We start from the raw sequence: 14991 nt of genomic DNA, 5'->3' as shown, positions 1-14991 counted from the left end.
ATTTTCACAAGTGCAGATATTTATACCCTCAGTTTTCAGACAACTTCTCCAGTTAAAGTTGCATAAAGGGAAATCACTATTATAAGTGGGAAAGAAATCAACGTCTCTGCTGAAAAAAAAAGATAATTAGGTAAATTTGTTGTCTTTTTACAATTATTTTTCTTTCTTTTCTCTTATAGAAAAAGTACAGAAAAGGATCTGTGGATATTTCAAGGATTAAATGTGTAGAAGTTGTAAAAAGTGATGGTATTATTCCATGTCAAAATAAATATCCTTTTCAGGTATGTTTTTTAATACAAAATTCAGAAATCACAGCTCTCTTTTCAGAAACACCAAGTTATTTGGACATAACTGCCCTTAAAATGACTATCAATTCCAAATAATGAGCCCATTCTCTGTCTCTTTTGGGTTGGTGAAAGGTAGTTCAGGGTTAGTGGTTAAAACACATCCCCTCCAAGCTCTGCATCCCTTGCAGTCCCTTCCCTTGGGAGTTGGGCCACATATACTTGGTCTTTTTCTTTTCCTCACCCTCTCTCAGCTTGAATTTTGTCTGGAAACTGCTTTGCCCTGGTCTTCTGCCAGAACAAGTGAGCTGACAGCCCAATTTCCCTGTCTTTATTCTTTCACATTAAATTAAATCTAATTACCATGAAATTATGTAGGAATAAGAAAATCAAAATAAAACATATTCCTTTTTTTTTTTTTTTTCATTGTGAATTGAATGGAAATGAACACAGAAAACAAAGTACTTAGAGAGGAAAGAGAAATGTGGGGGTGGAATGCTGCACCTCCTTACTATAGAGGGAATAATCAGAGTGAGGAGGAATTCCACTGCTGGAGAGGGGGCAGCAGTGACTCTGATCCATTTTTCCCAGAGCAATACTTGTTTTCTGCCAATAAAAGCAGTGGAGAAATAAAAAAGAGTCACTCCACAGCAATACTGAACCAAATGGGACAATGTCTGATTACAAGGTAGCTTTCATTCCTTAAATTTAACTAGTTTTAGAAAAAAACACAGTGAGGAATGAACAAAGTAAAGTGTGAAGCAAGCATTTTAAGGAATGCTGACAAGATAATATACCATTACAAAATTCTTCCTCATTCTCCTGCAAAAGTCATATCTGAATAATAAACCTTAATAACCTTTCCCAGTTTCTGCATTTTGTGCTTGAATACACTAATTTTGGTGAATGTAACAGTTATTTGTCTTGTTCTATTTCCTCTATTTTTTTAGGAAGACATGAATTAACATTATGAGGTGAATGTATTTTGATTATTTCTTTTCTCCCCTCCAGGTTGTATATGATTCTAATACGCTTTATATTTTTGCACCGAATGCACAAAGCCGGGATCAGTGGGTGAGAAACCTGAAAGAAGGTAATGGGAATTGCTTTTACTTAAACTCTAACATAGGCAGATACCTTTGCTAGAGCTGTCTGCAGGGATTGGAGTTAACTTGGTGCAGTGTTTTGAATTTCTGGCCAAAACTGCTAAGAGCATACCAGTGCTGTGGTTGCTGCTGAGCAGTGCTTGCGCAGCATGGAGGATTTAACTTTTTCCTCCTCTGCCCCCACAGTGAGTAGATTGAGGGTGCACAAGAGGCTGGGAGGTGACACAGCCAGGACAGCAGGCCTGGACTGACCAAAGGGATATTCCAGGCCATACAGAGTTGTGCTCAGCAATAAAAACTGGGGTAGAGGAAGACAGGGATTAGGGTTTTTTCCTTCCCTATTGGTTGCTGCACAGGGGCTGGTTGAGCTTTGGTCTGCTTGTGGGAGATGATGGGCGATTTACTTTACATTACTTCTGGATTCTTTTTTTCTCTCTTTTGGTTATTAAACTGTCTTATCTCAAGCCAAAATTTTTATCTCTTGTTCATTCTATTCCTTCCCCCATCTCACTGAGTTGTGGGAGTGGATGTGTGCCTGCGTGGGTGCTTAGCTGCTGGCTAGCATCAGCCCACAACAAATTACAAAAATAAAGTAGTAGAGTTTCTGCTGCTTATATCCAGTAATTTTAATTTTTTATTGGGCCAGCTCATTTCTTGCGTACACAGGGTGTGGAAACTGGTACTGAGAGCCTCAAGTACTCAGACTGATCTAGTTTGATTTTGTGAAGTGCAGTTGCAATCAGAATTTGACTCTGTTTTTGCACAATGAGTTAAAAAGTTTATCCAAGCTAGTTGATGGTATCATTGAAAAGTAGTGTTTGGATGTAGCTAGACAACACTGTGGGCCTTAAGCTGATGTAAAATGATAGGGGGTATCTCTGCTGAGATGTGGTCAGATAATTGCTTTTACAGTGAGTAAAGGGTTTTTTTTTAATTAGCCTCTTAATGCCCTCTCTCAGTATCAAATGCTCACATTAATTACTGGTGGTCTGTAAAGTAATAAGAAATGATTTCTGGGCTGGGGATCAGAGGGCAAGAAGTGACCTCTGAAACTCAGCAAGCCCATAGCATGGCGTAAGGAGCCAAAATGATGAGTTGTGCCCCAGAATAGAGATAAATATCAACTGTCTTTCCCTCCAGAACACTGTTTATAGATGAATTTGAGTCACTTGCAACAGTAACAAAGAAGGAGCCAGTGCTCCCAAATCCTGCACAGCTGTCTGACTCATTCTAGTGATGTAGGGTCCCCTTTCATTGATGCACCAAAGCCCTGCTAGGATGGTTGGTGTAGGGTGGGGGGGAGTATGGCACACCCTTCTGGAATAAAATTATTACCCTAAATAGATCCTCTATGATTGTTGTATCACCTCCATGTAAACTTGCAAGAAGAGAAGCCATGCTGAAGTAAGGACATGCAAAGATTATGCCTCATGTCAAAGATATGTATATGTAATATGTATGAAAAATTACTCTCTTGCAGACTTTTTTTTTTTTGTATCTTTCAATATATACTCTTTTTCTTCTTGTAGAAATAAAGAACAACAGCAATATCATGGTAAAATATCATCCTAAATTCTGGACAGAGGGAATTTATCAGTGCTGCAGACAGACAGAAAAATTAGCACCTGGCTGTGAAAAATATAGTCTTTTTGAAAACAGTATGTACATATGTTTTCTTATGGAGTTCTTCTGGCGTATTTTTCTGGTTTTTTATATGATTCTGTCATCACACCTGAATGCCCTGAGTATTAGGCAAATTTATAGACCAGAGTCAATCATTGATACTGTGCCTAAAGTAAGTCAAATTTAATTACCAAGTATTCTGTAAGAAATAGAAAGGCCAGCAAAATATCCTGGCAAAAAAGAAAAAAAGTTCAGAGAAATCTGAAAGGAGTTATTGAAGTTGCTGAATTTCATTTGATTTTTTTCTTCCATTTGAAACTTATTTGACCAAGTGGTTGCCTCATACTGAGGATAAAACCTTATGGTGAAAAAGATTCAGCTACAAATCTTGCCAGCTCTTCAGTTCTTTATTGAAAACTCTGCATACCCATGTGAAGGAAGTATAACTGCATGGCATTCAGTGCTACTACACCAAGCTAAAAATGATACAGAAAGGTTTAATGTATTTACAGACACTGGACTGAATTTCCTCAGAGGTTTGTAAACGTCCCTGTGCTGAACCTGGATGAGCTGTGACTTCTGTAAGCATTCAGATTGCAGGTTCTGCTGATTGAGCAGTGGGTGCTGTAGCATGCACTGCTGTGGCACTGCAATATTGTCCAACAAAGGATCTAGCAATGGTTCAGTCCTCGATTTAAGGAAAATTCCATAGTAGGGAAAGAAATAGAGCCATTGCTTATCTCCCAGTTAAATCTGTGACACCCAATGATTTCTTATGTTCTTATGTCACAGGCAATCAGGGGGACCTAGGGGTTTAGTTGCATTGGAAGACTTGCAGAATAAACAGGGGCTCATAGCTGATCTGATTCAGCAAAATGAAAAGCATGACTTATATCTGGACCTTTTAAATGTGTAAAAAAAAAAGCAGTGCAGGAGAAAAATAACTTTGGATCTGAGAGCTGTAATTAGAAAATACATACAACTGTTATGCATAATTTAGCAAAGCAAGGGTTGAGGCTAATGTTTTTAAAAGGGCAGATGTTAATACTAGCAGACTTTTAGATCATCATGGTGACAAGAACACTGCTTCATTTTCTTATGCCTTTTTTATCTCTATCCCTTTTTTATTTCTCATAAATTTCCGCGTCTGAGGGCTGGTTCAGAGTTCTCTGTGGCGTGCTGTGGTGTGGCATAGATGTTGCCAAATCTGTGGTCAATGTAACCTGCTGGCTGATTTAGGATGTTTTTGAAAGAGTATTTAATCATTTTTTCCTATAGCTTAATTGGAGTTGTCTTTGCTTTCTGAATTTCTAAGCCATACTGAAGGCTGGTTAAGGTATTCAAGCCTTATCTGAAATTTAAACCTTTTATTTAGTTTTAAAATTTGTAGCTAAATGAATAGGCATAAATCCTCTCCTCCTGTGCTTTGTTTCTAGATGTAATGAGATTGTCCTCTTCAATGCCAGAAAAAAGTGCGGTAGGTAGAATCTTTAAAATATTAAATAGTTAATTACTGCTTTTTGAAAAAGTGCTTACATTTCTCAAAATACTTTCCGTATTCTGGAGCGAAGGTCTATTTCTGTATTGGCATCATGCTCTATCTCTGGGTGAAAAAAATCCCACTGAAATTTAGCTGTATCTATTAGCTGTATCTATACTGCTGGTGAAAGATGTGGGCAAAAAGCAAATGCCAGCCAGCTTTGCTCTTTACTGGCAGCTGCAGGGCTGCAGCACAAACCAGCCCCGTGGATGGCACCTGCATGGTTTGCTGCCACAGACCCCAGCTGCCCCCCAGGCCACCAATGGGCTAGCCCAGCTTTTGCCACCAGGATGCACTGGTGTGATGGTAAGGGTGAATGAGGTGGAAAGACAGAGCAGGATGGGATGATAATTCAATAATATTGTGTTGTTTTCAGCGAAGGCCTCCACCACCTGTTCCTCCAGTTGAGGAAAATGGGAATGAAGAGGAGGAGATAGTGGTAGCAATGTATGACTTTGAACCTACAGAACATCATGATTTAAGATTAGAGAAAGGTGAAGAATATACAGTGATTGAGAAGAACGACATTCATTGGTGGAAGGCGAGAGACAAATATGGGTAAAAATGAGTTCTTTCTTTTTTGTTATAAAGTTCGTAAGTCTGTTTTCATATTGTAGAAGTTAATATTGACTGTGTGTCAACAAATTAGACCCTACATAAGGCCCAGGCTCTGAAACCTCATTCATCTATTCTCATGCAGAAATCAATTTTTTAAAGATAGATTGTGCAAAGGCAGTTGCAGAACTGGAAGCCTTTCCAATTATGGTTACTTTCCAATTTTGTAGTTCCCCAATTAAAGTCCCAGCCATCCTTTAAAACCTCACTAGACTGGTAAAGTATTCCCACTTCCCTGGGGAACATCTCATTAGGGAGCAATATGGTTAACATTTAGCTCAGCAGGCTCCGGCTTTCAGACTTGAATAATCATAATTTTATTTAATAGCTGGATCATTAGGGACAATCTTTGAACAAGTTGAGAAAGAATTGCAATGAGATGCTGTAATGACTACAACTTCATATTCCCTGTATTAGAATTTTCCCTGCGGTTTCAAAGATGAAAGTTTTCATATTTCAATATTTATCAGGTTCCTGTTGCCATATGTTATGGGTAATTGTGAGTTATCAGGCTGTGTCAGGCTCCAAACATATTTCCCATGGCTGACTGGGACTTCTGAGTTCAGAAGAGTGACAGAGCAGCAGAGAGTTACTCACTCTCCTTCACCCCTTCTGCCGGTTTTTTGGGACACTTCTGCTACCCATGACACTTTTCAAAGGGTGCTGAAACTTAATGTGGAAATGCTAATGTGGAAAATTAGTTTCTGAATAATCAGTAGTAGTAGGTGGGTCAGTAATTAATATATTACATTGAGAGACATTGATAATTAGCAGGATGAAACAACTGTCTTCTAGGCATGCAATTTCACATGTTTTCACTTGGATGATATATTCTATATTTTTTTAGAAAACAAGGATATATTCCAAGCAACTATGTAACAGGAAAGAAGTCCAACAACCTTGATCAATATGAGTAAGTGAATGCTTGAATTAAGACTTGGAATATCATAAAATGAAACTTATGCTTCAAGAATGACAATGTATATTTTAGCATTGGAAAGCAATTGTTGACATACAGTAGCACCTAGAGGTTAAACTTAAACAACTGAAATAGGCATATATTTTTTCAGATTCTCCTCATTGATTATGTTGGGATTTATAATGTAGGGCTAAGTCAGCAAGACAGCCATCAGGCATATATAGTATATAGGCTATCATGGTTAAAGCAAAAAACCCCCTCCTAACTCTCCGATAGACAAAGGGAAACTTCAGGGAAATTTACCCGTTTTAAGTGTGCTAAATGTTGTTTTAATAGTAAAGTGACATGTCTATCCAAAGTTTGTAGCAGTGAACAGTAGAGGAGAAAACAGTGGAAATCACTCCAAATAAACATAAAAGATTGGATATTTTGGAAGCTTTAGTTTTCAAGAAAATATGTAATTTGATGCATTTCAGGTTTCAATGTATGCATGTAACTTACAGCTATAAATGTCTAGCTTTTTTAAATTGTTATTTTAATTCTTTTTCCAGTTGATGTTTAATTAGGGAGTATTTACTTAAGAACATAGGGTAAAATTAACAATAATAGTCTCCAAACCTGTTCTTGATACTCAAACATCATTATAGGATAAACTGTTTTGCCTGAGAATTTAGGACATACTTCATGACTTTAAGATAAAATGGAGCTGTAAGAAAATAATAAATAAAACCAAATTTCAAGGCTATGTTAGTAGCTCCAAATTTTTGGTCTCAGCTATATATGGCTCCTACTTGCCATGTTTTGACAGAAGACAGAATTTCATCCGGGATTTTGCCCTTAGCTTGACTAGAGGGAATTCCTTGTTGCTTTCTCATCTTAGAAACTCTTGCTAAGAGCTCTGCTCAGCTCTCAGCTGGGCTGCAGGGCTGGCAGAAAGGGAAGGAAGGAACTGGACTGCTTATCTGGTCCAGCCACTTTGTGCTTTTATCACCTTGGGGCTGAAATTCTGAGTCTCTGTGCAGTCCAGGGAGCATTACTCCAGGTCATGTACCAACTGCAAGAAACCACTATCTCAAGAACAGGCAGAATCTGATTAAAGGCTGCTGTGCCACTTCCCTGCTTGGTTACTGAAATGACAGCATAGCTCAAAACTGCACGACACCATTTACGAACTGCCTGGTTTTCCTTTTTTTTTATTCTGTGACTGGCTGACATACTGGTGCTTCTATAGCTGCTTTACCCTGCCCATGCAGCACAGAGCTCAGCCATGACACTTAGTTCATTGTTCCTGCCTCCCCTTTGCTAGGTGGGTCCTCCCTGGGAACCCAGAGGTGTGGAGACACTGAATGACAGAGCATTGGCAGAATGACAGAAGAGCAGTCTGACAGCCAGCTCCACGGGTGGTTTGACTGGTGTGCAGGCAGCTGCTGCCCCAGGGCTGCCAGCCTTCCCCTTGGGCTGCTCTTCACAGCAACTACTGCCACCAGCCTAAGCGTGTTTGACAAGCATTTCTTTCCAAAAACTTTCATCAATTCCCTGAGCATTTTTGGGATCGCCCTGGATTCGTTTCAGGGCTTTTTTGTGGGATAACTGCACAGTGTAGTAGAGACTGATTTTTGCACATTATCAAAGGTTCAATTATTGATCTTCATTTATCATAAAATTATTTAACCTCTAGTTTCATAATACTTTGCTTAAAGCATTTTAGGTAAATCATGCACCTTGAGGAAGTTTTATTTATTGGTGTTGTGTTGCAGGTGGTACAGCAGAAACCTGAACAGAAGCAAAGCAGAGCAGCTCCTCAGAAATGAGGTGAGCACATCAGCCTTGCAGTATCAACTGTGAAATTCACTTTAAATAGCTTCTTTAGTTAAAGCAGAGGCTTATTTTGGCAACTACATATCCTGGAACCAAGTGAAAGAATCATGTAGCTTAAAAACAGTTGCTCAAAAGTGTCAATGTGCTTGTGTTTTAGGATAAAGAAGGTGGTTTTGTGGTGAGAGACTCCAGTCAGCCTGGCCTGTATACGGTTTCCCTTTACACAAAATTTGGAGGGTGAGTTTCTGTGGCTTCTCTGCACACTTTGTCTCTTCTGAATCTGTTTGTATCCAAATTCACTGGCTGGAGGAATGCCAGGAGAAGGCTCAATAAAGAAACAAGGGCTCCTGTGATAGAAAAGATGGGTGACTGAAATGAACTTCTCAATTCTGTGGTTAGGTCCCATTTGGTTTAATCCATTGTAGCCCTTAAACCCCCACCCAAAGAAGGAGGTTTTGCTCTCCCACCCAATTTGGTTTCTTCTCTCCTGCCAGCCTGCAATTTGTGTCTGCATGTGTGAGCTGGACTGGGGAGCTCACTGGGCTGAAAATTAACCTTTTCTGGGTTAATCTTCAACTTTGAGCACTGAGATGAAGGCGAGTCACCAATGCTTAGGATATTTGATATTCAAGCTGTTCCCAAAGCGTGTGGTACTGGGGACTGGCTGGCCCTTTCAGTTTACTTTCCCTTGTCAATGTTCTCCTTTTAAAAAAATCACAACAAATTACTTGATATTATTACTAATTATTATTGTTGTTATTATTTTTCCAGGGAAGGTTCATCAGGAATAAGACACTACCATATAAAAGAAACAGTGACGTCACCAAAACAGTACTACCTTGCAGAAAAACACCTCTTTAACTCCATTCCAGAAATAATTGAATATCACAGCCATAATGCAGCAGGTAGATGGATTGGATTCTTTCTATCATTTGAGGTGGATTTGAAAAGGAGTTTGAGGCATTTTAATGTTTTAATGAAATTTTGAGGGGTTTTGTGGATCCCTCCTTTTCAAGGAAGCCATGAAACACTGCAGTTTCACATTACTTCAATATAGACAGTAATTTGAAAGGTTTTGTGTGTGTGTATATATATATATATGTATATGTATATGTAATGTCTAAAATGCTACTGTCCCAGAGTAATAGAAGAATAGCTGTATCAAGTCAGGAAAATTTGTTCCTTTAGCTCCACATAGTGCTTCTTTTACAGTAGATAGATAAGGATGGTACTTCCCCAGAACACTCCCCAGACCCTACCTTTTTACCTGCTGGTCACTGCCACTTGAAACAATCCAACCTTCCCATAGAGCAAACAGTTGAGGACAGCAATAATGTTTTGTTTATAAAATCCCTACTCCAGGTCCTTAGGTGATGGCTGATGCTGGTCTCTGCCCACTGTATGATGGGATGGGGAGAAGTATAGGAATTGGGTTCAAGGCACAGATACTACTTTTTTCCAAGTCTTGTCTGTGCATAAGTCTCATTCATGAGCTAAAGTTTTCAGATCTTTACATCAAACTCAGATGGCCCAGCATTTCCTGATGACATTCTAGAAAATTCACCCCAAAAACATACTCCACTTTTCATTAATTATAACTGATTTTTCTGTGTATTCTTAATTGGAGTCTGCAGTGAACAAGAGGCTGAGTTGCTGCCTTGTGCTGTTTCAGAAATAAACCATCTCTCTTGAATTATCATTGCACCTCAGGTCTCGTTACCAGGCTGCGTTACCCAGTGACCCCAAAGAAGACAACAGCACCAACAACAGCAGGATTCAGCTATGGTGATTGTCTGTTATGTTCATCTACACATATTCTAATGATTTTATGTATGCTAAGATGCTACAGTACTTTCTGAAAGTTTTGAAAAGATGTAATTCTGTGCTGTGATTGGCTATATGAACTTACACTGGTCCAAGCTGTACTTTCAAGACCCTTGCACAGAGTATCAGCATGCAGAGGCACTACGGCTGGTGGTGTGCCAGGGCGTGGCGTGTGGTGCCAGGGACAGTAGTGAGGAGGGGCAGACTGTGCCACTGGTGCTCCAGTGGAATTTGGTATTTTCTTCCATGCTTTCTGCCATGGATATCTTGAGCTCTGCCTCATCAGAGAGCTGTGCCTCTGGTTCCTTCATTAGACTCCAGACTTCTGACTCAAACTTGACCCATCGATTTTTGTTGAGGGGTTACTTTTTTAAAATATAAATTTGTAATAGCCATTTTTCAAGCATGACATACTAGGTGATGTGAGCAACTTCTATGCATTGGTATAACTTTCTGTGGTGGCATTTTGTCAAAATCAAATCTGACAGTATCAGTATGTACTTACTGGCCTCAGGAAAGTTTGAATTTTGACTTCTGTGTTAGTCAGGAATTGCTTAAAGGTCACATCTACCTAAAAGTTTGTTTTGTGATGTATAGAAGTGTTCAGTTTTCAAGTTAATTCTGAGACATTTTCTACCTAAATTTCTTAATTTGCTACTAGTCCAGTTTCCCTTTCCTCTTCCTTATCCTCTACGAGCTCAGTAGGTTCCTTAACTGTTTGTTGATTTGTTTTGTTTTATAGAGAAGTGGGAAATCAATCCCTCCGAACTGACATTCATGCGGGAGCTGGGGAGCGGTCTGTTCGGCGTGGTGCGCCTCGGCAAGTGGAGGGCGCAGTACAAAGTGGCCATCAAGGCAATTCGGGAAGGTGCAATGTATGAGGAGGACTTCATTGAAGAAGCCAAAGTAATGATGTGAGTTGTGTCCTTGGCATGTTGATTTCCAGTCCTAGGCCTCTGATGCTGTATACTGATTATAAATAAACTCTGGGGGAGGTGGCATTTCTGCAGTTTTGTGTGGTGCAGAACTAACACTGAGTGGAGGAAGTAATAACAACGTGATCTCAATCTTTTCAGGAAGCTAACACATCCTAAACTAGTTCAGCTGTATGGTGTGTGCACACAACAGAGGCCCATTTACATCGTGACAGAGTTCATGGAGCATGGCTGCCTTCTCAATTACCTGAGACAAAAACGGGGAGTTTTGAGTAAAGACACTCTACTTACTATGTGCCAAGATGTATGTGAGGGAATGGAGTACCTGGAGAGAAACAGCTTTATCCACAGAGACCTGGTAACATCCTCTTAGGCATTACACTCCTCCTTTGAAAATTTTATTTTTGAATGTACCTATTCCTTTTTGAAATGGTCTATTTGTTTACAACTGCTTCTGTTCTTGCAGAAAATTGTGTAGATGAAGTTGGCTCTTTACAGTCTAATGAAGTCTCCAAAACTGCTTTGGAAAATGAGGAGACGTTTTTCTCTCCCAAGAAAATGGAATAAAAACTCTCTAAAGTTTTTATAAATACTAGCAATTTGTGCTGATATAATAGCCTATCTCCTTTCTGTATTGGTGCCATTTTCACCACACATTAATCCCTCGAGATGATAATTTTTTCTGGTGATCTTTTACACAATAATGTAGTTGTCAAAATGGTACTGTCAAGATGAGATGCACGTGTACTTTTTATAATGAGAATACACCCCAGAACTTGGTAAATGGGTTAAGCTGCTAAGAAATTAATACAAAGACCTGATTAGATTGCTGTAATTTGTCTGCAAAAGACTCCAAGTTTTTCATCCAGCTCTAACTGTTTCCCTTGCAGGCTGCCAGGAACTGCTTGGTGAGTGACTCAGGAGTGGTCAAAGTCTCGGATTTTGGAATGACAAGGTATGTGTGAGTGGTCAAAGGTATTTATGCAGATTTGGAAAAATTCACCTAACTCTTGTACTTAGCCCAAAGGCAACACAGACCAAGCAAAATTGCATACAAAAATGATCTTTTTTGACCTCTCTAGGAAACAGCCTCTGATGGGGTTTGTTTTGGCCTTTTTCTTTTTTAGTGCCTTTAATGCTTGCTTGCTCTGTGTTGATTTCCTTACTCATTTTTAAAAAGACAGCTTGTGTTTCAGAGAGCAGAGCTGTTGCAGAGATAATAGTTAATCTGTATTTTGGTAAATAGGTGTTAGAAAGAGGCTGTTCAGTGAATCTGAGATTCTCTTGGGGTAGATGGTTCAGAGTTGTGCTAGCTGTAGGGCTGGGAAAGGCTGAGATCGGGAGGGGTGTTAATTTCCTGCCCTTGCTAGCACCTGCGTGGGTGATGTGTTGGTGAGGCAGTGGTGGGAACAGCTCTTCCAAGAAAGGTGTTAAAGCATCGTGGTTTGACTTTTGCCACATTTCTGTGTTGCTAAGCTTCTGTGTCTCCTGACAACTGAACTCAGACTGGCTGGCGAAAAATAGAACATGAAATTTCTGGTTTTCTCACATTTTCTCTTATAATAGAGACATTTAACTTGCAGGTGGCATAGACCACTACTAGGACTCTGGGACAATATGAAAAATGAACAGAGTCCTGGCTGAAGCTGTAGTACTGCCCCAGGGAAGCTATTTTTATTGTGTGATGCTAACACCCATGGCCATTAGGTGGCAGTATGACCATCTACATTCCAATCCAAATCTAAATTAAGTGTGCAGGTTTGGAGGCTGGCAGAAGGATATAATGTCTGTCTTTTTTGTTTGTTTGTTTTGGTTTTGGTTTTTTTAGGTATGTTCTTGATGACCAATACACAAGTTCTTCAGGGGCTAAGTTTCCTGTGAAATGGTGCCCCCCAGAAGTCTTTAATTACAGCCGATTCAGCAGCAAGTCTGACGTCTGGTCATTTGGTAAGACATTCATCATGGAAAGAAAGTGTATTTTTTATACTTTATCAATAGCAGTTAAGCTCTGGTTATTGGGAAGGATTCAGACATCTGAGGAGAGGCTCAGAGAAACCATTTGCCGTGGTTTTATTAGTGATAAAGTCCATGGACACATTTAGTTCTGTTATTCATTAAAACCCATACTACCATAATAAGATGTTTTCAGTGATGACACATGCAAAAAGTGTCTAGAATATAGATCTCAAACTATTTATCTATGAATAAATAGTTTCTGTCTAAAAAAGCCTGAGTCCAGGGCTCAAGATCAACACATATGTTTAAGAAGTTAGTTATTTTCTTTTTCTTTTTTCTCCAGGTGTTTTAATGTGGGAAGTATATACAGAAGGAAAAATGCCCTTTGAAAAAAGCTCTAACTATGAAGTGGTAACAATGGTTAGCCAAGGACATCGCTTGTATCGACCCAAACTGGCCTGTAAGCAGATGTATGAAATGATGATGATGTGCTGGCAGGAGGTATATATTTATATATATATTCTAATATTTTTTGTCCTTGAATTGAAATAAAGGTTGATCTAGAAACAGCAGTTACCTTCTCTAGAATAGCATTCTGAGTGCATCCAGATCTCTCAGCTATTCATGTGCTTATTCTTGAGACAAAGATCTCCCCCTGGTTCGCAGCTGAATTAGAGCTGTGATAAGATAAAACATTGAAGAAATTTCTATGAAATAAATTAACTGTCAGATTAAGTATGTGAAGGCATTTAGTAACAAAATTAAATAATTTCTCATTTCAGAAAATAAGTTGATATAAAAGAGGCAGCAGAGAATGACACCCAAAATTCTTAGGAACATGAACAACTTGCATAAAGAAAGATTGGAGCAGTTCATTGAGGAAGGATGGGACTAGGGAAGAAAAATAAAAAAGGTGTAAAACTATGCAAAATAATGAATTATATTAAGAGTGTAGTCCAGCAACACCTATTGATGCCTTTTTCAAAGCATAAAGAAAAGGTGTTGCTTACTGAAATTAAGTGACATATACCAAAATCCAGACAAGGAAATATTTTTACATTTCATACCTAACAAAATGCTAAATTCCTCACCAAAGAGTGACATGACCAGCAATATATCAAAATCAACACAACTTCATTGATTTCTGATCACAGCTGTGCATTTTTATTTTTATTTTTAGAAACCAGAGGAACGCCCGACTTTTGAAGAGTTACTCCATGCAATCATTGACATTGCAGAGGGTGAAGATGCTTTTTGAGAAAAGGCAACAGCAGCACAAGCAGAGGAAATAAGACACTTCCCAGAGATATGTGGCTTCATAGTTTCTTTTTAAAAGCTGTTGGGTACTGCTAAACAATGTGGGGAACCTGTAAAATCTGATGCACTCCAGAACAAGGAGAATTTTATATGACGTTGGGAAATGAGCACAGTACCTTCAGCAATATTAGCAATCTCTGTATTTTCTCTGAAAAGTCAGCATTGCATAGCTGTAAAATTGAGCTCTTTATGGAGGGAGAAAATGTGGCCAGAGGCCAGGAACCTAATTTGCATTTAGTGGGTTGGGTTCGTGTACATACAGTCCACACGTTTGGCGTGTTTTTTACATGGGCAGTAGCATTAGTAATGATTTGCATGCTCAAAAATGGAAGGTATATATAAATGGCTTTTTACTGACACTGAAATGTTTCCAGAGATTTTCCAGAAACATTATTTTTCTTGGTTGATGGTTTATCTTGGTTTATCAAGAAGACAAAATGCTCCTCTTTCATTTGCACATAGTAAGTTGTTACCAGCATGGCCCTCAGTTTAGCATAACACTCTAAAAGCTCTGCTTCATGAGCTGTGATATGCCTGGAGTCATGTAATCTTGGTTTACCAGAGACCTCCCATGCTTAGTCTTCATGTTACTAATGAAAAATAAATCCAGGATTCAGCACAACTGGATGTCAGTGAACCATAGTACCATGTTTTGGATTAATTATAAAATAATTTATATGCTGTATGTACTGTAAATATATAAATTGAATGCATTTATTTATAAAGTGGGGGGGGCGGGGGGAGAGGGGGGTTTGTCTTGAAATATTCAAACACAAATTTGTCCTTCCTTCACTTAAACACACAATTCTATACAAGGGGTCATGAATGAAAGAAATTCTTGTGTGTGTTTAAGAGGAGTTCATGTTTCTGTCTGTTGTGTGTACATAGAGTCATCTGACCCTTCTGTTTACAACAGGAGACATCATACTGCATGTGTGTGTAAATAAACTGAATGTTAACTATTGTCTGGAACCAACTGATTTGTAGCCTATCATTTACTGTGAATGCATCATAAGTCAAACTAATTGTTCACATGAATATGGCATTTTGGTAG

At 38.9% G+C, this 14991-nt stretch overlaps 1 protein-coding gene across 4 annotated transcripts in view; it reads left to right on the top strand.

Moving 5' to 3' along the window:
• The window catches only part of TEC (tec protein tyrosine kinase), a 43992-nt gene extending 29083 nt beyond the window's left edge, over positions 1 to 14909 (top strand). For 2 of the 4 annotated variants that reach the window (XM_083861647.1, XM_083861648.1), the window contains exons 3-18: positions 180 to 281; positions 1296 to 1377; positions 2920 to 3048; positions 4450 to 4490; positions 4930 to 5111; positions 6016 to 6081; positions 7845 to 7899; positions 8063 to 8142; positions 8677 to 8810; positions 9616 to 9690; positions 10472 to 10643; positions 10806 to 11022; positions 11555 to 11619; positions 12493 to 12611; positions 12964 to 13121; positions 13801 to 14909. In XM_083861647.1, coding sequence (XP_083717773.1) covers positions 180 to 281; positions 1296 to 1377; positions 2920 to 3048; positions 4450 to 4490; positions 4930 to 5111; positions 6016 to 6081; positions 7845 to 7899; positions 8063 to 8142; positions 8677 to 8810; positions 9616 to 9690; positions 10472 to 10643; positions 10806 to 11022; positions 11555 to 11619; positions 12493 to 12611; positions 12964 to 13121; positions 13801 to 13878 — 1755 coding nt within the window. In that variant the 3' untranslated portion in view covers positions 13879 to 14909. The remainder of the gene's footprint in view (positions 1 to 179; positions 282 to 1295; positions 1378 to 2919; positions 3049 to 4449; positions 4491 to 4929; positions 5112 to 6015; positions 6082 to 7844; positions 7900 to 8062; positions 8143 to 8676; positions 8811 to 9615; positions 9691 to 10471; positions 10644 to 10805; positions 11023 to 11554; positions 11620 to 12492; positions 12612 to 12963; positions 13122 to 13800) is intronic. The other 2 variants (XM_083861650.1, XM_083861649.1) reach the window with 2 other exon arrangements.
• The last annotated feature ends 82 nt before the right edge of the window (positions 14910 to 14991 follow it).

The sequence above is a fragment of the Zosterops lateralis genome (assembly GCF_965231275.1).
Source record: "Zosterops lateralis genome assembly, chromosome: 5".
NCBI lineage: Eukaryota > Metazoa > Chordata > Aves > Passeriformes > Zosteropidae > Zosterops > Zosterops lateralis.
The sequence above is the reverse complement of the archived record's forward strand: the minus strand, read 5'-3'. Positions and strand labels throughout refer to the sequence as shown.